The following is a 27,800-nucleotide window of genomic DNA, read 5'->3' as shown; positions in this document are numbered from 1 at the left end:
ATGCCTTTAATCCCAGCACTTGGGAGGCAGATGCAGACAGATTTCTGAGTTCGAGAGTTCGAGGCTAGCCTGGTCTACAGAGCGAGTTCCAGGACAGCCAGGAATACAAAGAGAAACCCTGTCAAAAAAAACCAAACAAAAAAAAAAAAAAAAAAAAAAAAAATCACAGAGCATAGATTCCCTTTTGTATTAACAGTTACTGTGAACCAGAGCTACAACTGTACTTGATCTCTAAATAGTGGGTATACAAAAAAAAAAAAAAAAAAAAAAACCACAAAGACTTTGAATTAAGGATCGGGATGGTATAATTCCTTGGTAGTTTAGCTCTTCCGTAGCATGCCTGAGCCCAAGTTCAATCCCCAGCACTAAACAAAAGGCCTGAATGTATAGTATTTATGTGTAACACTTAGCACCTAATCTAGGAAAATGAACAAGAAACAAGCATTTTCAACCTAGGTCAGTCTTGTCACCTATTATGTTACAATCTTGAGGTGGTTACTGTAGTCTCCCTCAGTAGGGTAACAGGGTGTCAAGGCTGGGCACAGTGATGCACACATCTGAGCTACTTGGAAGGCTTGGGATAGGGATAGTTCCAAGATAGCCTAGATAACAGAACCTGTTTCCTGTAAAAGTGAGTATTTGGGGCTGAATGAATGGCTCAATGGTAAAGTGAATGGGATACCCTTGTTCTATTCCCAGCACCCACATAGTGGCTCAGAACCATCCATAACTCCAGTTCCAGAGGCTCTGACACACACTTCTCTACTTGCACACCAGGCACCTATGTAGTGCATATACATACATGAAAGCAAAACCACTCATACATGTATACTCAAGGCCTAGGTTTGTTGATGCCCCCTCTAACACATTTGTTCAAGGTTTCATGGCATGAACTCAAGATACACTCTAAACTCTGAAGTTGGTGCTATACTATGACCAAAATAGCTTTTACACTAATAGGAAGATACACATATCACCAGCTTAGTATTACAACAGACTTATAGCAATTAACTATATACAAAATCAATGGTATGTTGAGTACCAGAGCTCGTGTTTGTTAAATATAAATCAACAAATGACAAATGCTTCTTGTGTGCCTCCTTGCAACCTATGTATGCAGGTGCCAAGGTCAGTAGAGGATGTTAGAATCCATGGAACTGGACCTACACTTGCATGGTGTGGGTCCCGTACAAGAGCTGGAAGTGCTTCTAACTGCTGAACCTTCTCCACCCCCACTGCTAAATGTGGATCTATTCAAGCCTTGTACATATGTAAGAAACTTCCTGTTGAAACAGAATTTGACTAAAACATGTCAAGTCTTTAACTGCAGTCTAATCCCACATCTCTGCATATATCCACTCTATAAGTAATAAAGATTTACCAATAATTATCCGCAGAAGAGCTCTTCCTGTCTTTGTGAACTTCATGTAACTGCACTCAGTATCAACAAGAACGTACAAAAAGTAAGGAAATTGGTTAAAAAAAACCCCATCTAACTTGAAAAGCAAAACCCAACTAGGTGCAAAAAAAAAAAAGAAGAAAAAAACAGAAAAAGTGGTTTTTAGTGTTGGGGTGGGGGATTGAACTGAGGGGCCTAAATATTCGGGCAAGTGCTGGTACACTAACCTCCAGGCTCCAGAACGAATTACTAAAAATACAATTTTATGGCATTATTCCCTGTTAAAAAATTAGAAAGATTACATGTAATTTATAAAGTATAATTACTAAATATCAGACTTAAAACTGTTAACATCTTGATGTTATATAAAACCACCCCCAACTGAACCAAAATAATTACATGGCAAGACATCCTGCAGCAGCTTCAGTCTTTCATATAAAGGAGACAATGCTAGAGAGTAAAGACCAAGTGTTGCTCGGACCTTTTCAGTCAATACATCCTTTATTAACACAATGTACCATTTGCTGTTCCATACACAAATTTGCCTAGTGTGTTGCAATTTTAATGTCATGAAGTTAAGGTTACCTCTGGACCTAACACAAGAGTAGCCTACAAAAACTGTCTCAAGCTAACTTTATTTCTAGCTACTGTCTTTTGACCTTTAATTAGAGCTGATAGAAAGGGCAAGTATATGTTAGCTAGAGGGCCTTGTCATAGCAGCACTACCACTGAGCTCCAAAGACTCGCAGCTGGAAACAATTCCTGTACTTTCATCACAACTGTACTAAGCTGCATGCTAGCATGCCTTGAAACATTACTAAAAATAACCAGTTTACATGTAACCATTTCCTGTATGCTGGAAAGTACTATGTGGACTTTTTAAAGAAGAATAGTTATGATTTTTGCAGCTTTCAATACTGGGAAGAATGCTATAGGCTTGCAAATAGATCTATGACAGGCACTGGAGGCAACCATATCTCAGCATCCCCATTCACTTCAGCGCTCTCCCGTGCCAAGGCAGTGTGATCTAGCCAACATTCAGATGCTTTGTCTGCTCAGTTTAAAGGCTGAATGTGACTTCAGAAGACCCATGGCTTTTAGTATGGTTGGCTAGACAATATGCTAGGAGGGTAGCTGTGGTGGTACACCTGAGAGCATTACAGGGATTGTACCACATTCCTCCATTACTATTTTTATAGTATTCCAGTAATGCAGGAAGACTAGTTTATATCAAGCTCATGAAGTATTGTAGGACACATTTCAACACCATTCAAGTGTTACCCCAAGAGACCATGAAGAATGCAAACTTAAACCTAGAAGAAGTCATGCTTCAGAATGGTCAAACCCAATGCACAGGACTCTTAAACCATCATTTAGGTGACTAGACAGCTACAGGTCAGTTACTATTCTAAAAGATACCTGGTTAGCTTCCAAAATTGCTTTTAAATAAAGTATTTGAATTGTTGACAATAAACAAAACACAAGATGCACTTAAACAATACTGCAGTTTATCAAAAAACACATAAGAAATTTCAACTCTTATTCTTTGAGTTACAAAAATCAAGGTTTGGCTAAGTTATAAACATGTTTTTCATGTAATTATTTGCATAACTCTAGTAATGTTCAGTGGCTTAAGATCAGAACTGGTTCTTAAAGAAAACTCTAAAAACATAAAAAGCCCCTGTATTTACCTGTTGAATATTTATGCTTACATTCCAGGATTTGCTATATCAGTTATAATTTTAAAGGTCACATCCAAAGGAGAAAGCAAACCACCTAGAAACTGACATTATTTATTTTTGGCTTGTGAGATGTCCTTAATTTGTTGATGTAGCAAACAGATTTCAACTCTGCTATGCAAATGACAGAAGGAACCTGCTCAGCAATTAACTTTAGAGTTCAATTTCATACAGGCAACATGCTATATGTGAAGAAATTACTAACTGAACTACAGGTATTAAATACTGAAAAAAATTAACAGTTTATTATAATTTATTTTATTTAACAATCTAGGAAGTTCGCAGCCATCAGCAATTCCAGTGCAATTTCAGGTGCAATTGGGAATTCAGGAATTTCAGTGGAGCTGTTAGTATAGCGGACCTTGTAGGTGAAATACATGCACACTTTCGATAGCACATGTGAAGGGATCTCTCTAAAATTGACCTCGTTGGTTTCATTCTCGGCAAACTGACCTGCAAAACAGAAGAGTTATGTAGTTAGGGCTGCACAGTACCTTTTCTTGTTCAACTCCTTCAAAATATGATTGTACTTGAAGGTGAAGTCTTTCATTTAAATTATGAAATCTCTAGGACAGGAGCACAGTACAACTGGCATCCTCATCAGAAGAGACTAGACACAGCGGAGAGAAGAAAATGTGAAAAGACACAGACCATTATTCAAAGGCCTAGGATGGAGACTAACCAACACTGTCAAGTCTCTAAAGTGTGACACTTTACATGGAGGGAAAGTTCTCAGCTATGTGGTACATAGATGATGGCTGATTAACAAACAGCAAACAGCTATCTACCCAACTCTTCAGTAGACACTTAACACTGTCTAACACAGCAGCTAGATATGTCACATGCCTGTAACCTCAACAGTTAAGAGGCTAGGCAGGATGACTGATCTGAGGCTGGCTCAGACAGTTTAGCTAAATCTAGGCTCAAAAAATAAAAACAATAACAGTAATGTGATTTCCTTGTAAGACACCTAATTCTGAACTATATGAAGCCATTTCCAATAGTGCCTCTAAATATCTTGACAATATACATATTTATAACATTGGCCTTAACTCAAATAGAGATGATGTTCTTTTCTTAAACAAGGTTTCACTACTGTGCAGCCTTGTCTGCCCTGGAACTCATTCTGTAGACCAGGCGGGCCTCAGACTCAGAAATTGGCCTGTCTCTGCCTCCTGGGTGTTGGGATTAAAGGCATACATCATCATCACCAAGCAAGAGAACGCAGCATTAAAAGTTCCGATTGCCTTTAGTTATTAGTGAAGCATGTTGAGAGACAAGCAGGATTCTGAAGTTTTAAGTAAATTTTGCTTGTCTAATAGTTTTCTTGAATATATGTAGGCAATACATCAATAACATTTATGATACTAGAGATGGGGCTTTTTCTAAAGGCAAAAATCTTTAAAGATTACAGTTTAATAATAGCATTTATTTTTCGTAATTGTATACTCTCCCAACCCCATCTGGTTCCAAAACATTTCATCATGCTAAAGAGCCTGTACCATTAAGCACTTATCTCCCTTTGTAAAGGGTCTTACTCGGTAGCTCTGGCTATCCTGGAACAGCGAGATGTCTGCCTGCCTCTGCTTCCTGGGTGCTGAGATTACAGGTGTGTGCTACTTCAAAAGTGGAGGAAGGAAGATCATGAGTGTGCATGTGCTAGAATCTTGAATATATGCAAATGGCCAGCAAATGCATGAATTGGTGTTCAATATCAGTAGTTACTAAAAAATTACAAATAAAAATTAAAGATAGTAGTAAGCGGAGAGCAGAGAGCCGGCTCAGCAGCGGAGTGTGCTGTTGTTGTAGAGCCTGGGTCTGATTCCCAGCACTCACTTGGCATAACCACCTACGACTCTGGTTCTAGGGATCTGATGCCCTCTTCTGGTTCCACAGGCTCTTTACAAGTGATTCACATTCATACTACACATACACATAAATATAATAAACAAAACAACAAAAAAAAGACAAACCCCAGTCAGGGTATTTTATAAACTGGAAGACTAGTATGTTATCAACAACAACAAAAAAGAAAGAAATACAGATACACTTTGGTGGCTCCTCCAAAACACAATGAACATATGACCAACCACTTCCTCAGAGCAACAGTACAGAACCGAAAGCTGGTTTTTTTTTGTTTGTTTTTTTGTTTTTTTGTTTTTTCCGAGACACGGTTTCTCTGTGTAGCCCTGGCTGTCCTGGAACTCACTCTGTAGACCAGGCTGGCCTCGAACTCAGAAATCTGTCTGCCTCTGCCTCCCAAGTGCTGGGATTAAAGGCGTGTGCCACCACTGCACAGCTAAAAGCTGGTGTTTTAAACAGGCACTTACACATACTTGTGTCTACAACAGCACTGTTTATGGTAGTTAAAAGGTAGACACAAAATGTTCTATCAACTATGATGAGCACAAACACAATGGAGCCTATTCCTAACAGAATGTCTAACACTGTATGGATTTCAGAGTAGGGAAGACAGAAAACAGACTGGGCACAGATAAAGCTGAATAGGTATAGCGTTTCCTTTTTCTAGGAAAAATAAAAATTATTTTTAGAACTAGATACTAGATACTGGCTGTGTACGCTATAGATGTAATAATTGCTGCTGATTTGTATGCTTTGAATTATTTTGGAAGTTGGAAAATATTTACTTAAAGAAAGCTAAAAGCAGAGCCAAGAGTGGTTTTTGTGTATGTGTTTTCCTTCTTCCTCCTTTTGCCCTATGCTAAGATTATAAGGTACCTGGGGCTTTTTTGTTGTTGTTGTTGTTGTCTTTAAACTCTGGAGAGGTCCATATGCCTGTGGCTACCACCTTATTATGTCTCCTGTCCATTTTTCCTTTTTGGAGAAATGTCTCTTTTTGTTGCCCATGCTGACCTAAAACTCCTAGGCTAGAAGCAATCCTTCCAAAGCTCAGCCTCTCAAGGAGCTGAGACTAGAGGCATGTACCACTGCAACTACTTTCTTTCATGTGCCATGCATATCTAACTTAAATATATTTATTAAACATTCAAAGGATATATGAAGGAAAAGACATCGTATTTACCTACCTGGACCACTCAACATGGCCTTTATTGTTCCTGATGTTAATGCATGTTCTCGTTTTACAATAAATTCATGACCATCAGAAGATATTAATTTCACATACATAGCATCAGGGCCTTCACAGCCACCGTAGGTTTTCTCCTCTCCATCTGAGATAAAGCAGTAAAATAAATTTAATCATGGGCCCATGCTTAGCAGCAGAACATGTTCTTAGCATACGGGTTTGACTGCTCAGTATGGAAAAGGAAAAAAGGTGAGGACAAGTTTGTAGCTGCTACTCTACTGATGCCACTATTGCCACTCTGTGCTAGCTTCAACTACAGTTTTCTGCTGGGGATAAAATAATTAATTATTTATATACCTTTATATACCCCAAGGTTTTTTCTCACATCTTTTGTAATCACTTTTACTATTACCACTATATAAAAGCATTTAAAATCTTATTCTGAAATTTTAGGAAGCCCTACAATGTAGAAAGATGAAGATGATTGTTCTGTTTATCTACAAACACCTACACTCAAAAATCCCTACATAAAGATTTGGATTAAAATCACCATTTCTGTGAATAAGTAAAAATTACGATTTGATTTAAAAAAATAAATAATAATATTAATAATAAATCCAGAAAAAGAAAAATCACCATTTCTGTCAAAGATGTTTCATCTGAATTTAAACCCATGTAAACAAGACAAATTTCAGTCTTTAAACAAGTAGCTAGCTCTCAAATACATGACAGTTCTCTCACTTTTCTCACTCCTGAAAAAGTAGAAACTGCTGGGCGGTAGTGGCACATGCCTTTAATCCCAGCACTTGGAGGCAGAGGCAGGCGGATGGATTTCTGAGTTCGAGGCCAGCCTGGTCTACAGAGTGAGTTCCAGGACAGCCATAACTACACAGAGAAACCCTGTCTCAAAAAAACAAAAACAAAAAAAAAAAAAAAAAGAAGATGACCTCCTCCTCCTCCTGTTCCAGGGAATCAGATTTTAAAAAAGAAGAAAATGATAAAGGCTAATCTAGGATTAACACTCTGAGGCCAGCCTGAGCTACCTAGTGAAAACATCAACACTATCTGCTAAGAAGCTCATTTTATGTTTCTCATATTTTTGCATGTTGTGATACTTAGTTGTGGTTATCAACTTGACTGGACTGAGAAATGCCTAATGAAATACTATCTATGAGAGTGCATCCAGGAACCACCTGTGGATCAAGAGGGCTCTGCTCTAATGAATAGCTTAAGCCACTGAACCCAATAGACATTGGAAGGTAGCAGTGTTGTGGAAAGGATCTACCAGGCAAAGAATGTTCTTGGGAGCTCTACCTTGTCCTTCCCCTTACTAATGCTCTGCTTCTTGAAGAGCAGCAGTTGAGCAGCTCTGCTCAGCATGCACCCTCCTTGTTACGGTGAATGAACGCCTGAAATTAGAATATAACCCTTTCTCTCAAGTTTTTCCAGGTATTTATCTGGCCATAGAGACATGGAAAACCAACATACAACTAACTACTCTGCATATTTGTCTCATTATTATTCTTGGCAGGGGGTGGTGGTAGAATTCAAGACAGGGTTTCTCTGTGTAGTCTTGGGTGTCCTAGAACTCACTCTATAGATCAGGCTGATCTCAGACTCAGAGATGTGCTTGCCTCTGCCTCATGAATGTTGGGATTAAAGGAGTGCACCATCACTATCTGGTGTAAAAGTCTCATTCTTAAGATATTGACAAGACATTACTAATTTTAGTTGATACATACTGTTACTGTGTATTATTATCTTACAGAGATACAGAGTAACAAACTATTCATGTAAACATTAATTTCACTTTAGCCATTTTTTTATGGTGACTTTGAAAGGCACCCCCTGGTGTCTATATGGATGTGTTCAGGTGCTTATCTGTGCAATAAAGTCATGTGGGTAGGCCCACAGGTGCCTTTAGTTGAGAGGAAAAAAAAACCAGCTTCCAGTAATTAAACACAAAATCACTTCTGTGCAACTTACCCATTATGTTCTTATAAAATTCTATTTGATCCCAGAGGAACTTTAGTAGTTTCCTGGAAAAAAAAGATACAAGAATTAATGGTGTATTTGCATTTCCCACACATTCCCATTTACTATGATACTGATGCTAATCATTTCAGGACTCCCCCTCCTTATAGAAGATCATGATTCCACAATCTCTCAGAACTTCAGTTGGAGCACCAGAATTCCAGAAAGATTATTTTAAAGTAATGATTATACACTGGTTGTCAAGTAGTACAGCTCAGCTCAGGGGCGATGTGAATATGCAAAGCTCTAGGTGTCAAATCCCGATGGTATGGGATCCCATGGTACCAGCCTTCAAAAAAAAAAAAGTATAAAAGCAGCTGATAACTAGTCAGAGTGGCAGGAGGATTGCTAGTTTATGACACAGGCTGGTCTATAGAGGGAAATCAAAAGCAAAGCAAAGCAAAGGTGAAGCTTATATGGAGATTTAGGTCTGTAGCTGAGCTCTTGCATCTGCTTGTTATGTACAAGGTCCTGCCTTCAATTCCATACACGACTGATGGTGCTAGTGCTGAGGCAGTTGTATAGTGACATGTCAAAAATACAACATGTGAAAAAGCTCTGCTCATCAAAAAACACACGTGGGCTAGAGAGATGGCTCAGTGGGTAAGAACACTGACTGTTCATCCAGAGGTCCTGAGTGAGTTCAATTCCCAGCAACCACATGGTGGCTCACAACCATCTGTAAATGGGATTTGCTGCCCTCTTTTGGTGTGTCTGAAGACAGTTACAGTATACTCATAAATATTTTTTAAAAATTAAAGAGCTGGGCGGTGGTAGTGCACGCCTTTAATCCCAGCACTTGGGAGGCAGAGGCAGGCGGATTTCTGAGTTCGAGGCCAGCCTGGTCTACAGAGTGAGTTCCAGGACAGCCAGGGCTACACAGAGAAACCCTGTCTCGAAAAACCAAAAAAGAGTACTTGCTGCTCTTGCAGAGGACCTAGATTTGGTCCCCAGCACACATGTGACACTTCACAATAGTGTATAACTCCGGTTCTAGAGAATCTGTCTTTCTTCTGGCCTCCAAAAAAAAAAAATAAAAAATAAAAAATAATAAAATAAAGAAAGGAGGAAATAAGGATTTTTTTAAAAAAGCACATGTAAAACACAAACACCTAAAATCCCTAAACTCAAAGAACCAAAAAACCACCATTTCAAAATGTTCTAGATCACTTTTCCTGCTGAGAATCTGAAGAAAACCGTGGGTCCTGTTGTCATCAGAAAACTAGTGTTTTCCCCCTGGCTTCTAAATGGTGGCTTTTAAATTCTTTTCTATAATTTGTACCACTTCTAATATAAGATAAAGGAGAGAAAAGGCCTACCCTGGCAAAGCCCTCAATTATCTTGTAGGCTTACTCACTGGTGATCACTGTAGTAATTAATTCCCTTACCTTTCAGATAAACATCTGTAAAAATAAGTCTCCCAAAAGAGTGTCATTTCTCTCGAGATCAGGAAACTCGTGGCTTCTACTTAAGTGACTGTATTAGGGTTTAAAGCCTGATAGACTTGACTTTTGTTTTTGATGGCAGGGTTTCTCTGTGTAGCCCTGCCTCCTCCAACTTGCTCATAGACCAGGATGGAATCAAACTCAAGAGATTTGCCTGCCTCTGTCTCCCTAATGTTGAGATTAAAGGCGTGCAGGGCGCCACCATGGTCCAGCTTTTGACTTTTTGGTATTTTGTTTTCATAATCTTTTTTTCTTTCCTTATTTATTTATTTGACACAGGGTTTCTCTGTGTAGCCCTGGCTGTTCTGAAACTCGCTCTGTAGACCAGGCTGCTCTTGAACATGCAGAGACTCAGCTACCTCTGCCGCCCGAGAATGATTTTTATTTTATATGCACTAATGTTTTGCCTGCATGTATGTCTGTGTAGGGGTGTCAGATCCCCTGGAACTAAAATTACAGACAGACGGTTGTAAGCTGCCATGTAGATGCTTGGAATTTAACCCAGGTCCTCTGGAATAGTGGCCAGTGCTCTTAAGCAGAGCTGTCTCTCTGGCCCCGAATTTACAATTTACAATTTATTTTTTTATTTTGTAAGAAAGACAGGCTTTCTCTATATAAGAGTCCTGGTTGTCCTGAACTTGCTCTGTAGAACATGCCCTTGACCTCAAAGAGATTCAACTGTTCTTGCCTCCAGAGTTTGGGACTAAAGGCAAGTATCACCACACCCAGCTTTAACTTGGCCTTAAACTGTGTTTAAAAAAAAAAAAAAAAGTTCCACGTGAATTAACTTTGTTTTGTTTTTTCTTAAGCTGATGACATAATTCCTTGGATGCTTCTCTAAAAATCTAAAAACTGTATTTCATGTCTCTTTGTAATAAAAGGCAGCTGAAAATTCCACCAAAAACATTGTATTTATATTCTCTTTTCATTTTAAAAATGAAAAAATTAGAAATCCTTGAAGTACAAGAACTTCAAGTGTAGCCCAGCAGTGGTGGCACACGCCTTTTAATCTCAGCACTGGGGAGGCAGAGGCAGGAGGATTTGAGGCCAGCCTGGTCTACAGAGTGAATTCCAGGACAGCCTGGGCTATACACAGAAACATTGTCTCAAAAAAAAAACCAACCACCTAGATTGTTAATAAACTAGCTGTAGCTAATCGACCATGCAAAGACTCATCTCAGAAGGCCTTTGGGAAGAAGCTGTCCCCTAAGTCAGGGACAGCATGTAAGCTGGAGTAGAGGAGTCCTACCACAATCAACATTATTTAAAATATGATATATGGTTATCCAGAAACTCACATTTGGAGACAAATCTCAGTTTGAACAGATATAATCCACATGTAACTGGACATCTACCTATAGGAAGGGCGAGACTATGGCACTAATACAATTACTTACATGACAATGTTCTACTGACAATCTTAACAGTTCTAGTCAAAGCTGAGTGTGGTGGTATACACCAGTATTCCCACTCAGGATGCTAAAGCAGAGGATTCTGAGTTTGAGGCCAACCAGTAGACCAAAACCAAACCAGAATCAGCAAGAACACTGGATAGACTGTCACTAAAACTAACTGAAATTCTTTGGGTAAGTTAGCTGTTCCAAGAAAGTAAATGGGTGACAACAAACCTTCAACAGAAAATGTGTTCCGTGTGAAAAGGCCTGGGTTATTGAGTGATGGAGTTATTTTATTTTACCAACTTGAAAAGAGAGACCCAAGGAACAATGAACTCCACCGCCAGCCTGGGAGCTCCTCAAGAATGTACAACAATTAAGTGTGGTTGAAAATCAGTTTAGAAATCCACCCACCTCACAAACATACAGGAGACAGAACACAACAAAGATTCTAACCTCATGGAAAAAAATGGCAGGGACAAGCCCAGCTTCATGGAACATTAATCAAATCCTAGCTCTTGAGATGGAAACAGAATTACCAAGAGTTCAAGGTCTGCCAAGAGTACACTGTGAGCTATTGGGCCAACAACCATTCCCACCCAAAAGGGTTCTGTAGGTGAGTGTCTATCAGAAAACCAAACTCTGTATGATGGAAGAAGTTCCATGGGGTAAATAAAGCAGAGCAAGGTAGGCAGAGAATGAAGACTAGAAAGAGGTTATATTTCAAGGTCATGAAGATAAACCTCACTAACACTGGACAGAAGACTGAAGGGAGTGAGGCAGTGAGGCATAGATACAGGGCCCAAGACCCCTTTAACAGGGAGAACAACACGTCCAGGAGAAAAGGCAGAGGAAGACACCAGAGATTAGGCAACTGGGTCTTATCAAACACAATAGCGATTGACAAAGAACACATGGTGAGTGAGACAGGAGCAGTGGCTGCTCTTCCCCAGAACCCGGACTGATTTCTAGCATCCACATACAACTTAAAATTGTTAGTAGCTACACATAAAATAGTTTTGTTTTTTTTTTTTTTAAAGGTAATTCTGGTAGAGCTGGAGAGGTGGCTCAGCATATACAGGACCTGGTTCTCAGTTCCCACAGCAGCTGGCTCACAGCCATGTGCAACTCCAACTCCAAAGGATGGGATGTCCTCCAAGCAATGCAGGCACCTGCACTCATAGACTTACACAAACCAACTTAAAGAAATCTCAAAATTATCAGTCTGTGAAATCTGTTACAACTACTCTTATATCTGCAACTACAGTCATAAGCCAGTCACAGACAAGATAGAAACTAATGAATGTCTGTGTTCCTGTAAAACCTTATAGTAGGAGAATTTAGAAAGACAAATTACAAACTAGTAGTTATGCATTATTTTTATGTTTGTGTGCGTGCCTACACAATTTTGTTGTGTGCATCATTATTGTGCAGAATCCCGAGGTGGAGAGAAGAGGGTGCTGAATCCCCCTATGGGAAGCTGTGAGCCACCATGTAGATGCTGGAAACCAAACCTAGGTCCTTTAAAAGAGTAAGTGTTCTCCACTAGTGAACCATTTCTCCATTCATCTTTGGATTTTTTGTTTTGTTTTCAAGACAGGGTTTCTCTGTGTAGCCTTGGCTGTTCTGAAACTCGCTCTGTAGACCAGGGTGGCTTTGAACAAAAGAGACCCACCTGCCTCTGGATTTCTGTTCAACTACTCACAAAACAATTGTAAAATCTGGGCTTGGAATTTAGCTCATGGTGTGTACTTGCCTAGCATGCCAGAGGTCCTGGGTTAAATTCTTGGCAGGGAAGAAAAATAATAACCAATCATTCTCAGTTCAAGTAGGTTCTTTTTTTAAAAAACTAACTGTATGTATATAGTGTTTTGCTTGAACTATGTATGTATGTGTAACGTGTGCATTCAAGAGCCTAAAGAAGCCAGAAGAGGGGTCAGATCCCCTAGAATGGTTCCAAGCATGGCAATTCACAACTGTCCTAACTCCCATTCCAGGGGATCTGACACTTTCTTCCAGCTTCTGGGAACACTAAGCAAACACATATCTGCAGGCAGAACAACACTCATACACATAAAAGAATCATTCAATAACTTAAAGGTCCCAGAGCCCTGCATGTTCCAAAGCCTGTCTTCTTCACTCCTAGCACCAATCTTCAAGAGGCCCCTCCCCCTTCTGAGCTAGATCTTGGCTGTCCTTGTACTACATCGTAGATCAGCCCTAAACTCAAGATATCCTATCTCTATTGGGATGAAAGGCGTGCAAAACCAGCACTTGGGAGGCAGAGGCAGGCAGATTTGAGTTTGAGGCAAGCCTGGTCTACAGAGTTCCAAGACAGCCAGGGCTACACAGAGAAATCCTGTCTCAAAAACAAAAAAAAAAAAAAAAAAAAACAAAAACAAAAAAAAACAAAAAACAAAAAACAAAACAAAAACAAAAAAAGGGTGTGTGTGTGTGTGTGAGGCTTTGAAGTGGCTCATAATCAAACAAAATTCAGGTCTAAAATCCTAACACGTGGAAAACAGAGAGGAGAGAGAACCAGTTGAAACGCCTGCCTGGTCTACCAAGGTAATCTGCCCCAAACATAAAAAAACAAAGCAGTACCTTAAATTTCACCTGTTTTCTTTGATCACAATCTAACACCACTCCTTTGATATCCTCCAATTTAAATATTTAAATATCATTCAAAAGATTCCCAGTTTTTCCTCCTTAGCTCTATACCTACTGAGTGCTAGTTAGAAACATCTGTCTTCTTATACCAGGCTGGCCTCAAACTCAGAGACCCACCTATGTGATTATGGTATGTGCACACTCTGCATGTAGATCCTGTCTTACTGAGTTATCAAGCTAAGTCCCACAAAGAACTTCTGATAAACCTGTCAGAAACCAATGTTCCCTTTCAGTCAGTAAATGGCACTACTGTTCACAAGGTGATTAGCAAAAGCAAAAATTCTTTTTTCTGTTCTAGGAATGAAAGATAAGAGCTTTTTGGTTTCAAATTATACTTCAAATCAGATGACTTTCTACCTATTTCAACTCTATATCTTTTGATCATGCCAAGAAATGAACTTTATTTTTTTTAAAGCTACTACACCTGAGCATGGTGGTGTACACCTTAAACCCCAGCACTCAAGAGGTGGAGGTAGTTGGATCTGAGATCTGGGCTAGCTAGCCTGGTTTACAAAGTGAGAGCCAGGTCTGCCAGGGCTATAACCTTATTTGGCATATGTTCCAAACATTTGTCTCTTTGGAATTTCTTGAATAGGTCAAGTTCACTCACACTTCCAGGTCCTTGATTTTGCAGTAGTGAAGCTCTTCCTTTAACTCTATTACGTTTCTAGCTTAAACATCAAATCCCAGGGGTGTTTTCCAGACCAAGAGCTTATCTGTTACACTCACCTCTGATTTTGCTATATCCCTTCCCCCATTTTTTTTTTTTTTGGTTTTTTCAAGACAGGGTTTCTCTGTGTAGTCCTGGCTGTCCTGGAACTCACTCTGTAGACCAGGCTGGCCTTGAATTCAGAAATCCGCCTGCCTCAGCCTCCCAAGTGCTGGGATGAAATGTGTGTGCCACCACCGCCCAGCCCCCATTTTCTTTATTGAGGGAGGGTCAACAGGGCTTCACTGGAACTCTTGGCTATCCTGTTCCTGCCCCAGCTTCCTGAATATTCTGGATAAAGGTTTACAGGCTTATCATGTCTGTCGCTAGACATTGAAGATCTAAAACTGTGTGTGTATGAACCTGAATGTGTGTAAACTTTCCAGTATTGGATATCTTTGTCTTACTTTACTTAATAAACTATCTCAAAGCATTTGGAGTGTATTATTAACATATCAAAGCATACAAAGACTCTTTTGCTTACATTCCAATCTGACACATATCCTCCACAATTTTTCCTGAAGCATGAAGATCTGCACAATTTCTTAAGAACTTAGTATAGAGAACTATCACTCTGCATCTATACCATTGCCCATTCACACTGAGGCATTACCATCTAGTAATAAAGCAGATTCTCTCCATTTGAAATAAACAGATATAATCTGGGTGTGGCGGTGCATACCTTCAATCCCAGTGCTTGGGAGGCAGAGGCAGGAGGGCATGTAAGTTTACATGGTTGAGTTTCAGGCTAGCAAGGCTATATACATGCCTCAAAAACAGAAATGGATGTTTATTTTTTTTAATAGCATTATGAGGTAATAAACCAACTTTTTTTTTTTTTGTGGTGCTGGAGAACCAGCCCAGGGCCTCTGGAAATTAGGCAAACATGCTACATCAAGTTTAGGCCCAGTGTGGCAGAGAAATATGAAAGATGAGAACCCATTTATAAATTAAATAGGGGGATGAAGATATGGGGTAGTGGCACTCAAGAGTGCTGACTCAGTGTAGTTGAGGTCCAAGGTTAATCCTAGCACATTGAAGAGAACAGGCTTGGTGGTCCACCTTTATAACTAACAATTGAGAGACAGGCTTGGTGGGCCACACCTTTAAAACTAACACTCATTAGACCAGAGGCGTTTACAGAGTGCGACTTCCATGTCATCTGCGAGTACTCAAAAAATTGGCAAACAGAAATATAGATATCCCAAATTACTACAAATTAAAAAACAAATATCCATGATGTAAAACCACAGCAATTTCCACATCACTTAAGATTACATCCACTTGTGAACTTCGACGGCTCAATAACACATTATAATGTAAGCAAAATCAGGTATTTACCATCTTAGACCATTTAACAGAGAATAAAATTCAATTTGGAAACTAAAAAGCAGACCTGGTAGTTCGAATCAAGTTGTAAAACTATTTCAATTGCTTTCTACACTAGATAGTGCAGAGTAGGCATGCTTGCACAAACTTCATGCTCACAAAACTAGAGAGTTCAGTTCCCTAAGAGAAACTAAATGGACACTGTACCAGGCGCTAGATACCTCCTTTCAGGGAAAAGTGAGAGGTAGATAGATGCACTAATGAGCCAATGTAGCCAGACAGGCAGAGACTACCCAAGTTGTTCAGAACGTAAACTTTTTTTTCGGTCCTATAGCTTAAAGGGGCGAGGGCTCTCTCCTGGGACTAGCGACTGATTTCAACAGTAAAACAAATATAAGCGCACATGAGGCAGGCAAAAAGGAAAAGCGACTGGGCTGCCATGCTCTTAACTCCACCCTCCCCGCGCTCTGCCTGGAGAAGGCCCAGCTCGCCCGCACCTCCTGTCCTGCCTCCCCTTTCCAAACCAACCAAGCTGAGCTAGTTAAGGTCCCGCCAAACTCCTCTCCCCTCCCCCAAGTCAGGCGCTGGGGAGGCCGGAGAGGCTCAGAGCTTCCGTTCCTTCCCCGCCCAGACGGGAAGCGGTGAGCAGAGGGAGAACTAAAACGCCCAGTCCCAGTCGCACTAACTCTCCGAGCGAAATCAGAATCCGGTCCCCACCACAGCCCAACACTCACTAGCCAGTCCCGCAGCCACCGCAGCCGTAACCCCACGTACCGCCACAGCCCCTATTCAGGGCCGCCCCCCCACCCACCCCCAGCTGCCTACCCCCGTGGGTTCCGGGGCACAGGAAGGAATTACTTCCGTCGCGTCACAGCCGCTTTTTGCAACGCGCGGGAGACTGGTACCTGGCGAGGCTGAGACACGGTTCGCTAGTAACTTGAGTCCAAAGGAAGTGCGTTGTGTTCAGTAAAACGGGTCAATTTAAGAGGCATCGCCACCAAATCCCAACCAATGAGATGCTAGGACTTCTGGATTCCCAGAATGCAGCGTCATCCGGATCCAGTTTCTGCCGTGAAAAGCTGAGCCAGCAAAGCAGCAGTGCATTCTGGGATATGTAGTTTCTTACAAGGTTACGGCTAGCGTTTGGTCCGAAGTGACACTGCATCTTGGGACTTGTGGTTTTCCGTGAAGTGTTGCAATTTTTGGTGGCCTTAAAGCTTGTCTCCGCCTCTTTGTGTAAAGTAATACACATCAACAAGCATCCTAACAAGCTCGCAATGTGTTTGCCTCATTTCCTCTCTTCCTGGTATAGGTCTGTGTTTACTGAAAATACGCCGCGCCCACCCGTCCAGATCTTGCTGCCTATCACCATTACTTAAGTCGGAGCCCATTATTTCTGCTCCTCAATTCCCCAGTTCCACACACCCCTCAACCAAACTTTTTATTGGCTTTCCCTTGGTTACCTAGGCACCTTTCCTAGAAAGCGGAAAAACAGCTCAGTTAGGTTTCCTCTCTGCTGTTTTCATGGAGTGGGCTTAAAAACGTAGATTCAAGATACTTAGTTACTCAACCAACGGCAGCTGTGTAATAGTATCCCACAAAAGGAAGTATGTATGTGCAATATGGAATTTCTGGAATTAAGGATGGCTTCTCAAAGGATTTTGTTCTTGAATTTTTGAGACCGGGTATTTCACTATTACCCTGGAACTATGTGGCCCAGACCAGCCATGCATCCTATCTCCTTCCTGAGCCATCAGCCACAGTAATTTCCCTATGTAATCCTAGGCTGCACTTCAATTCATAATTCTGCTTAAGCCTCAGAATGTTGAAACCCTGATGATGCCTACAATGGATTGCTCTGAAAGGGTTTTTTGTTTGTTTGTGTTTGTTTTATTTGATTTTGGCAGATAGGTATGGTTCTATGGAATTGGAAGCAAAAATAGAGCAGTGACCCTGAATTAATTTTCAAAGGCTTTAAAGAAATAATAAAAGTGTTTTGGTTAAAGCCCTGCAGTGGTGGCGCAGATCTCTTAATAACCTTAATCTTTTGTCCTTCTCTGTACCTAACATCTTCATGACCTTCAGATAAATCAACTGGAACATACAGAGCTCAAGCTTTCATTTGGAATGCACAGGGCATTAGTTTTCCAACCAAGCAAAAAGCTAAGAGTACTGTCAAATAGCACCTGAAGCCTAAACAGGTTTCCCCACTCGCCTTTAATCCCAGCACTTGGGAGGCAGAGGCAGGCAGATTTCTGAGTTCTAGGCCAGCCTGGTCTACAGAGTGAGTTCCAGGACAGCCAGGGCTACACAGAGAAACCCTGTCTCGAAAAATAAACAAACAAAAAAATAGGTACTCTAAATTGGTAAGCCATGTCTCCCATAAGGCTCTCCAAAATAACTGAATAGGCAGTTTATGTGTGTGACAAAGATGTCTACATTTAATCATGTCACTTTTATGAAAACATAGTACTGCCCTCATTTGAGTCTGTCTTTCAAGTAAATGCAGGACCTTGGGTGCATCAAATTATGTGGTGAGTTTTTGGGGCTGCTTGTCAGGAATCTGACATCGGCCAAGGACAAGGAAATGGACTTCAGGCAGGAATCTAACCTTGGGCCATGACGAGGAAGTAAGTTCAGGAAGGAATCTAATTTCAGGCTAAAACAGGAAGTAATTTCAGTCAGGAAACTAAATCTTAGGCTAGAACAAAGAAGTAGGCCTCAGGCATTGAATATTACTTTGGTTTAGGACTGGGAAGTAGGCTCAAATATTTTGGTCATCCTGATAAGCCCTTAGAAACAGTGATCACGCCGGGCGGTGGTGGCGCACACCTTTAATCCCAGCACTTGGGAGACAGAGGCAGGCGGATTTCTGAGTTCGAGAGTTCGAGGCTAGCCTGGTCTACAGAGTGAGTTCCAGGACAGCCAGGGCTACACAGAGAAACCCTGTCCAGAAAAACAAAAAAAAAAAAAAAAAAAAAAAAAAAAAAAAAGAAAAAAGCTGTTATTGGTGTTACAACCTATGACACCATGCCTGCAAGGCAATCATGCTACCACTGAGCTGTATCCCCAGTCCCGCCCATTTAATCTATTAGTGCTGTTTCAAAGCAGCTAAGCAGTGTCTTCTCAGTTTTCCGACGTATGATAAAAATCTAACGATATATAAAACTTGGCAAATAGCAAAGTGTTCTGAAAGTATTTGTGAAAATGTAAAAAAAATGAGTTCTACTTTTTTTTTTTTTTTGGTTTTTGATGCACCCAAGGTCCTGCATTTACTTGAAAGACAGACTCAAATGAGGGCAGTACTATGTTTTCATAAGAGTGACATGATTAAATGTAGACATCTTTGTCACACACATAAACTGCCTATTCAGTTATTTTGGAGAGCCTTATGGGAGACATGGCTTACCAATTTAGAGTACCTATTTTTTTGTTTGTTTATTTTTCGAGACAGGGTTTCTCTGTGTAGCCCTGGCTGTCCTGGAACTCACTCTGTAGACCAGGCTGGCCTAGAACTCAGAAATCTGCCTGCCTCTGCCTCTCAAGTGCTGGGATTAAAGGCGAGTGGGGAAACCTGTTTAGGCTTCAGGTGCTATTTGACAGTACTCTTAGCTTTTTGCTTGGTTGGAAAACTAATGCCCTGTGCATTCCAAATGAAAGCTTGAGCTCTGTATGTTCCAGTTGATTTATCTGAAGGTCATGAAGATGTTAGGTACAGAGAAGGACAAAAGATTAAGGTTATTAAGAGATCTGCAAATGGCCCATGATAAATTGGCTCTGGATTTGTAACATTTTGGACTGTCCATATCAGTCCAAACTGCACTTTGGACACGATGTTTTTAATTGGAAAAGAACAAATGTGAGTATGTCAACAAAATAAAAAGTTATATTATGTGAAAAGGTTCCATTTTTCTCCTATGTCAGTGGAGTTAAGTTAAATTATCATTCACTTTGTTCATAGCATATTTATATCATAGCATATAAAGTAAACATTATAACATTATGTATGTATGTATGTATGTATGTATGTATGCATGCAATTACATTCTTTTGGAACTGATATGCTAGAATTATTTCTGCAAGGCTAAATCATTTTCCCAAACCATTTTTAGGACCTATAAAGTGACTTTCATGAGAACGAAGTAGTTAACCGGGCTTCTGGGCTCTGTCTTTTTCACATGCCTAACCACACTGTCCTTGCACACGTTAAAAAGCCGACCAAATACTAAGAACTCGGTTGAAGCCCATCTTAGGCAGGGAGTTGGGGTTTCAGGTCCTCTGCTGCCGGGAACCCACAAAGTGGTGAAGGTTGCAGGCCGGCCGCATAGTCTGCGCACGCGACGCACCGCTCCGTGTTTTCCGCTTAAGGGGCGGAGCCTCACCGCTCTTGCGGGCCGCTGTGGTGTGGAGTGGTTTCTTGGCGTCCTTGGCTGCTGTTGGAAACCGACGACTACCATATCCAACCTGTGGCATGCTGTTGGCTTTGGGCGGCCGGTGGGCAGCGGGCCTATGGCCCGGCCGGACAAGGACAACGTGGTGTGCGGCGGCCGCGCTCCGAGGTTCCGGGATCGCCTTCTGGCGTGCAGCCTCACGCACCGAGCCCGCGCTGCCACGGAGCGGCGGGCTCCTGCATCTAGCCGAGCCTTGCGGGCCACCGGGGCGAGCGCAGGTCGGCCGTTCGTGGGCTGGGGTTGTGGGGAGCGGGTGCAACGTGCGGTCTGGCTAGCTTCAGTGAGGAGGGTACACGCCGGGTGAGGGTCCGGGAGGAGCAGGCCTAGACTTCGGGGCCTGCTGCTGCTGTCAATCCAGGGATTGAGTCTCCTTTCCTAGGCTGTTGAAGGACCGCAAGTGGTTTCAGGTTGTGTGGTTTGTGAACAACACCCAGTTTAGTTTCTTCCTCCTTTTTTTGTTTTTTGTTTTTTTTTGTTTGTTTGTTTTTCCGAGACAGGGTGTCCCAGTTTTGTAGACTCACCTGGCTTGAATTCGCTATATAGACCAGGTTGTCCTTGAAATCAGAGACCCGTCTACCTATTGTTTTCCCATTCTAGGATTAAAGATGTGCTCCACTGAGCAGGGACTAATTTCTTTCCCTAGAGATGAAGGTCAGAAGGGTGCTAAAAAATTGATGCAGCATCTGGAGACAGACGCGAAAGAACTTGTATAGCCTCATAAATTGTGTAATTTGTCTGTTTTTAGGAATGTCTTTGATTACCGACAGAAAGGTGGGGTAAGGGTGTTATCGAACAAACTATGTAGTATTTTAAACTACATTATAAAACGTAACAATTTTACTGGTTTTTGAGACAGAGTTGCTCTTGTGTAGCTTTGGCTGACCTGGGACTTAATCTGTAGACCAGGCTCACCTTAAACTCCTAGAGATCCCCTTCCTACCTCCGGAGTGCTGGGATTAAAGGCGTGTCTGGAAAGAATTTTATGTATTTTAAGCTACATTGTAAGAATTTGGCAGGGCGGTGGTGGTACACGCCTTTAATCCCAGCACTTGGGAGGCAGAGGCAGGTGGATTTCTAAGTTCGAGGCCAGCCTAGTCTACAGAGTGAGTTCCAGGACAGCCAGGAAGACTATACAGAGAAACCCTGTATCGAAAAAAAAAAAAAAAAGGAAAAAAAAAAAGAATTTAAAAACTTTTAAGAAACACGGAAAGTGGTAATTGGATTATTTGTTGTTAGTTGCTTGAGAATGGGTTTCCCTATATAGCCCTGGCAGATTTGTTGTAGGCCAGGCTGATGCTGGCTTCAAATTTACAGAGATCTTCCTGTTTCTGCCTCCTGAGTGCTGGGACTAAAGGTGTGTGCTGGAGCCAAGAGCAGATATTAGAGTCTTAACTGAATTTCAAAGCAAAGAAATTAGGCATACTTTTTACATTTTTAAATGTGAGTAATGTGAAATTCATTTTTTTTGATTCTCATTTGCACATACTTGGGAAACTCCTGTTATCGTGAGATTCATGTAGCTTTCAAGCAGGCTTTCTTGCTAAGAGATAGAAGGCCCAGGTATGGTAGTAGTACAGACTTAAAATCTTAGTTATAGTTCAGGAGGCTCAGAGCATAAGCTTCATGGTCAGTTGGAGGGCTGCCCGCATGGACCACATTAGTGACTGGACTTCATCTTCAAAACAAAATAGGGTTCAAGGCATTTTTGAGTCTTTTAGGGAAACAGCCTCTAAAAATACTAGTTATTAATGTAAGTAGTTCATAAGTGCTAACCATAGGATTGGTAGGATAAGCCTATCCTGTGGAGGCTCTTTTATTCAGAACAATAGTTTGATCACTGGACACGGATGTGCTCAGACTTGTGTGCATTACAAACCCCCAAACAAAACAAAGCACAAAAAACCCCTCAATTTACAGTATTTTGCTTAGATTGTTTTTTTGTTGTTGTCTTTTGGCTAGACTTGAACTCAGAGATTCACCTGCCTCTGCCTCCTGAATGTAGGGATCAAAGACATGTAACACCACACCCTCTGTGTTTTGCTTAGATTTTTGTATTAAAGCTAATTTAAACAAATGTTTGTGCATGTATAGTATGTTTGTATATACACATGTGGAGGTGAACATTGAGTGTCTTCTATCTCAACTTTAAGATTTTTTTTTTTTTTTTGATTTTTCGAAACAGGGTTTCTCTGTGTAGCCCTGGCTGTCCTGGAACTCACTCTGTAGACCAGGCTGCCCTCGAACTCAGAAATCCGTGCTTCTGCCTACTAAGTGCTGGGATTAAAGGCGTGCACCACCACCGCCCGGCCGAGAGTTCTTTGTATGGCATTGTAACAGGTTTTCTTCATTATATTTTAGGGAACAAAAACCAATTTTGATAAAAATAAAAACTTGTTCAAATAGCCGGTTACTCAATGGTTTCTTGTTTCAACAGATACCTGTTTGTTGGGGACAGTGTACCTGCTGCTTACATACACAAGTTGATAAACCAGAAAATGGCAGGCTGATTTATACTGGGAATCTGTCCCGAATGATATTTGGTGAGTAATCTCAAGTGAGGTTATTTCCTCATTTTCCTTTTTCTTTTTGAGAATTATAATTACATTTCTCCCTTCCCTTTCCTGCCTTCAAAACCTCCTATATATCCCTCCTCCTTTTCCTTTAAATTTATGGCCTCCACTGTTATTGCATGGATATATGTATATGCATAAATGTTTCTAAACATAATCTATTGAATGGATACAGTGTTACTTGTTTGTGTTTCAGGGCTGACCATTTTGTGATGGAAAACCAGTTGCTGTGCTCTTTCCTGGGGAAGACCACTTCTCCCAAGCCCAGCTTTACTCAATTGCCTGTAGTATTTGCATGGGGTTGAGGTCTCCAGGGCTTGTCCTTGTCCAGTAAACCCTTTTTAGCATATGTTAACCTTGTTTGTTTGTTTTTTAATTTAAAAAAAATTTTTTTTAGCATCACTCAATTATTATAACACATAAAATTGTTTTTTCCTTAAAGCGTATTGATATAATGTAGATGTTGAAACTTTCTTTTAGAGGTTTTAAAGATGTCTGAAGGCTGAGTTGCAGTATGTGATTTGACAGCTAGGCACTGAAGCTTCCCTTCCATCATCAATTGTCTTAGAATAGCCAACAGACAAATAAAATATGTGAATATTCTAAGCGAAGTGGGAGAGGACTGTAATAGTTTGTTTTGAAGCATCCCTCAGAAGCTCATGTATTTAAATATTAATATATTATCTTAATATATATTTATAAATAAATATTTATAATAATAAAAGTATAATAAAATTATATTTATTAAATATATAATATATATTTAATAACCTAACTTCTCCAGCTGATGGCACTGTTTTGAGAGTTCTGTAAACTCTAGAAGGGGCCTTCCTCTAGAAAGTGGGTCACTGGGGGTGAGTTCTTGAAGGGAGTAGTATCTTGTTCCCAGTTCCCCCCATCCTTCTCTCTCTGGTTCAGTTTGCCATGAAGGTCCCCCACTACATATACCTTTTGGCATGATGTTTTGCCCAAGTGCATAGGGACTAAGCAGCTGTAGATTGAGAACTCAGAAATAATGAGTCAAAGTTGCCTTTTCCTTCTTTTAAGTTGCTTTTCTTCAGTATTTGATCACAATTACAAAAGCTGTGACCAAAAGCCTGGTAACACCTTTTTTGTTGTTGTTTTGAGACAGGATCCTGACTATCCTATATGCCTGGCCCTGGTTATACCTCTTTAGAATAGTTGTTTGAAGCTGGGTGTGGTGATGCACACCTTTAGTACAAGTATATATCTGTGAGTTGAGGCTAGCCTTGTCTGGTTTACATAGTGAGTTTGAGGACAGTTTGAGCTACATAGTGAAATCCTGTCCAAAAAAGAAAGAAAGAAAGAAAGAAAGAGAGAAAGAAAGAAAGAAAGAAAGAAAGAAAGAAAGAAAGAAAGAGCAAAGCAACAGGGTGACAGGGGCCTGTATAATGACACCTGGCCTCACTGGCCTCATTTTTACTTGTATCTTTTTAAATTTAACATTTAAAATGAGTGTGGGGCTGGCAGTGTATCTCAGTGGTTAAAATACTTACTTGCCTAGGGCTTGAAGTCCTATGTTCAGTTCTGAGCATTGGGGGAATGTTTTATATTTCCAAAATCTATAAATTATGTTACTTCAGTTTGTCTTAGAATTTGTAGAAGACTTAGTTATTCTCCCAGGTGACAGGAGGTTATTGTAGAGAGGGGAAAGATGGCCGATTGAGTAACTTCAGTAAAGCTGTTTAGATCATAGTTTAGTGGAGACACTGAGGACTTAGTGAAGTTATATGATTTGTTTAGTCCCCAGAGGTTGTCCTGTATTTTAGTAATGTCAGTAAGAATGGAATCAGAAATACCTTGCAGATTGCTGTATGGCCAAGGATTGCCACAGAATTTCAGTGCTTACATATACTCATGTTGGTATCAAATGACTATATAAAATTTAACTCTGGAAATCTGTTATTTCTCAAGTGTATGCTATTAAAGTATGCTTAAAATTTTAGCTATCAATAACTTTTTTTTAATAAGGAGCAATTATTCTACTGACTTTAGAATTACAGTTCAGTGGTTATTATCATTAGGGGGTTAGAAATTTCTCCAAAAGTCCTTACTGAGTTGAAGGTTTATATACGAAGGTTTATTGATTTGTGCTGTATCCTTCCTTGACTCTTATTTATAAAGGAGAAAGCCAGGATTGATTTTTTTTTTTTTTTTTCGAGACAGGGTTTCTCTGTGTAGTCCTGGCTGTCCTGGAACTCACTCTGTAGACCACGCTGGCCTTGAACTCAGAAATCCGCTTGCCTCTGCCTCCCAAGTGCTGAGATTAAAGGCGTGCACCACCACTGCCTGGCTAAGGATTGATTTTTGTATGGATAAGCTATAGTGTCTGCGGGAAGAGTATAACTACAGTATCAAAGTTCTTCAATTTTGGAGGTAGGCAAAAATTTAGTATTGAAGAGTACTGGCTTCTCTTCCAGATTCAATTCTCATTAATCACATGGAGGCTGACAACCATCTACAACTACAGTTCCAAGGGATCTAACTCCTTCCTATAGACACCAGGTATACATGAGTTGCACAGACAAAACACCCAACAGATAAAAAAATGTTAAAAACATTTTTGGGTAGGCAGTAATGTCACACACCTTTAATCCCAGCACTCAGGAGGCAGAGGCAGGCAGATCTCTGGGAGTTCGAGGCCAGCCTGGTCTACAAGAGCAAGTTCTAAGACAGCCAGGACTATACAAGAGAAACCCCGTATTGAAAAACAAAACAAAAAAGGTACAGTTGTAGTTTGTAGAGGAAGTTTTTGCCTGAATCTCTCAGTGTTGTGGAGAGTAGAAAGTGCCATGTCAAAGGTCAGTGCGACTTTGCGGGACTCAGGGAGGGACACTGAGGAAGCGCTGTGATCTGGGGCATGAACTGCTACATGGTAAACACTTGAAGGCTTCCCTCATTATTGTTAATTCAAATTACAGATACCATGTCTGCTATGTATTGGACCAGGGACACTGTGTTAGGGATACTACTTAAAGGTAATGCAGAATCGTAACATTGGTAGGAAAGAAAGGATGAATATACCACATATTCAATGCAGTGTTATAAGTTAGATATGAGTTCACGTTGAGGAGACAGAACAGTCTCTCAGGATGGCTTTCCTAACTGAATGGCCTGTGACTGGCCACATTCCAGCAGTTCCTGCTGCTACACCTTCCTATCTGGCAGTTTCTTTTTAGTAGCTGAGAGCAAATAGAAATGTATTTTCTTACAGGTCTGGGGGCTACAATGTGATCTGGGTCACATTTCTTGAAGACTCTAGGTAGTATTCTTACCCCTTAACCCTCTGGTGACTTCTGGCTACCTTAGCTTTCTTGGCTTGTAACTTGCCTAACTGTGACTTGCTTGCTCTTCCTGTGGCAGCCTTCCCTGCATCTCTTACTTTTTGTGTCCTTATAAGGGCACTTTCATTAGATTTAGAGCCCACCTTAATCCTGCATGATCTCATCTTGTTCTTTAGATCTTCAAAGATCTTATTTCCAAATAAGGACACATTATAAAGTTCTTGTAAGTATCAGTTTTAGGGGACACTAACTTACTACAGTGAAACAGAAGTAATGGGGAAAGTATTTTGGAAGGCACGAGAGTGTTATATAGGAGGCACCATGGTCTTCATTTCTACTGTGCATACTGATGTCATATCAAGCACCTTCGTGAAGAGGAGAGGACCTGCTCTTAAATTACTAAAAATATAATTAAGCTTTCAGCCAATAGCAGTATATAAGAATGAATACTTAGTTCCAGCTTTGTGAATAGTAAGTTTTCAGAGTCGTTTTTGTCAGTTTGGGGGAAAGCAATGATACTTACTTTAACTACATGTATCTTGTGAATGAGGTTTTGGTACCAATTTGTTTAAATTCATTTAAAGGGGCATTTACATATTTTCCCTTAAAATGTCAAGCTTTTTGGTTTTCTCATTCCATAAACATTTATCCTCCTGATATAAGTTTAGAATGTTTCTGTTAGGGATAGGATGTATCTCAGACTGGCCTCAAACATGATACTTTAGGTTGGTGGCCTTGAACCTTTGGCCTCCACATCAGATGCTGAGGTTACTGGTGTGTGCGTATACTTAGCTATGTTGTTTTCCTCTTTTCTTTCCTTTTCTTTTTTTTTAAAATATAGTTAGACTGCCAGTCAGTCTTTTGACCCTGGTTGATCCTGGAACTTCAAAAAATATTTTAACTATTTTAAGTGTGTGTGTGTGTGTGTGTGTGTGTGTGTGTGTGTGTGTGTGTGAGTCTGTGCACTTGAGTACAGATGGCCCAGAGTCAGGAGCTGTTGAATCCATCAGAGGCTGGAAATACAGGTAGTTGTGAGCCTCCTCTCACTGTGCTGCTGAGAACTGAGTCCTGGAAGAGCCCTACTCTCCCTGACTGCTGAGCATTCCCCTGGTTTGCTTGTCTGCAGGATCTCATGCTGTCCATTCTCACCACAGACCTGCTGTGTAGCAGAAGCTGGTTGTGACTTTTGCTTTCTCCCTCTGTGTTCTGGGATTACATGTGTATGTGGCATCATGCCCAGCTTTGTTTCTGTATTTTGAATCATACTTAAAACTTTTCCAATTCAGATTATAAAGGACTTCATGGATATGGATACCTCTTCGATTTCTTTCTTCACACTTAAATCTCTGCACTCTGGATTTTTCATGGCTTATGGTATAAAGAATGGATTGAATTTTATCCTTTTGTTTTTAAGCTTTTAAATTTTTATTTTGTGTGTAAGACAGGGGGAGAGAAGGAGAGAGGGAGATGTGGCATATGTGTAGAAGTCAAAGAGCAGCAGGTCTCTCCTCTCTTTGTGTTGGTTCTTGGGCTGAAATTAGATTGTCAGAGCTTGTACAGCAAGTGCCTGAATCTGAGCCCAGGTTTCTGTATCATTTTCTATATCCAGTTTTCCCAAACCTCACATCACTTCCTAAAAAGTTAATTTTTTTACATACTGATTTCCTTCCTTCCTTCCTTCCTTCCTTCCTTCCTTCCTTCCTTCCTTC

General features: G+C 40.6%; 2 protein-coding genes across 4 annotated transcripts in view; one reads left to right on the top strand and one right to left on the bottom strand.

Moving 5' to 3' along the window:
- Positions 1-1,881: 1,881 nt before the first annotated feature.
- Positions 1,882-16,827, bottom strand: Eloc (elongin C). 3 transcript variants are annotated; one of them, XM_028769362.1, is made up of 4 exons: positions 16,591-16,827; positions 8,171-8,223; positions 6,186-6,329; positions 1,882-3,591 (listed from the first exon to the last, which is right to left on the bottom strand). In XM_028769362.1, the coding sequence occupies exons 2-4, from the start codon at positions 8,172-8,174 to the stop codon at positions 3,401-3,403; spliced, it is 339 nt and encodes a 112-aa protein (XP_028625195.1). In that variant the 5' UTR covers positions 8,175-8,223; positions 16,591-16,827; the 3' UTR covers positions 1,882-3,400. The 3 variants fall into 3 exon arrangements, with proteins under 3 accessions (XP_028625195.1, XP_028625212.1, XP_028625203.1); XM_028769379.1 differs by having other exon boundaries at positions 16,671-16,827; XM_028769370.1 differs by lacking the exon at positions 16,591-16,827 and adding an exon at positions 16,500-16,568.
- A 3,321-nt stretch (positions 16,828-20,148) lies between these two features.
- The window catches only part of Tmem70 (transmembrane protein 70), a 10,880-nt gene continuing 3,228 nt past the window's right edge, over positions 20,149-27,800 (top strand). Inside the window, exons 1-2 of the mRNA XM_028769626.1 lie at positions 20,149-20,434; positions 22,651-22,756. Of these exons, the coding sequence (XP_028625459.1) occupies positions 20,237-20,434; positions 22,651-22,756 (304 nt within the window). The 5' untranslated portion in view covers positions 20,149-20,236. The remainder of the gene's footprint in view (positions 20,435-22,650; positions 22,757-27,800) is intronic.

The sequence above is a fragment of the Grammomys surdaster genome, unplaced genomic scaffold (assembly GCF_004785775.1).
Source record: "Grammomys surdaster isolate TR1022 unplaced genomic scaffold, NIH_TR_1.0 64, whole genome shotgun sequence".
NCBI lineage: Eukaryota > Metazoa > Chordata > Mammalia > Rodentia > Muridae > Grammomys > Grammomys surdaster.
This window is presented reverse-complemented; position numbering and strand designations above follow the sequence as displayed.

Excerpts from the sequence above, each read along its gene's own strand:
- Eloc (XM_028769362.1), bottom strand. Across the intron at positions 3,592-6,185 it reads GGCCATGTTGAGTGGTCCAG|GTCAGTTTGCCGAGAATGAA; the intron begins GTAGGTAAATAC and ends TCTGTTTTGCAG.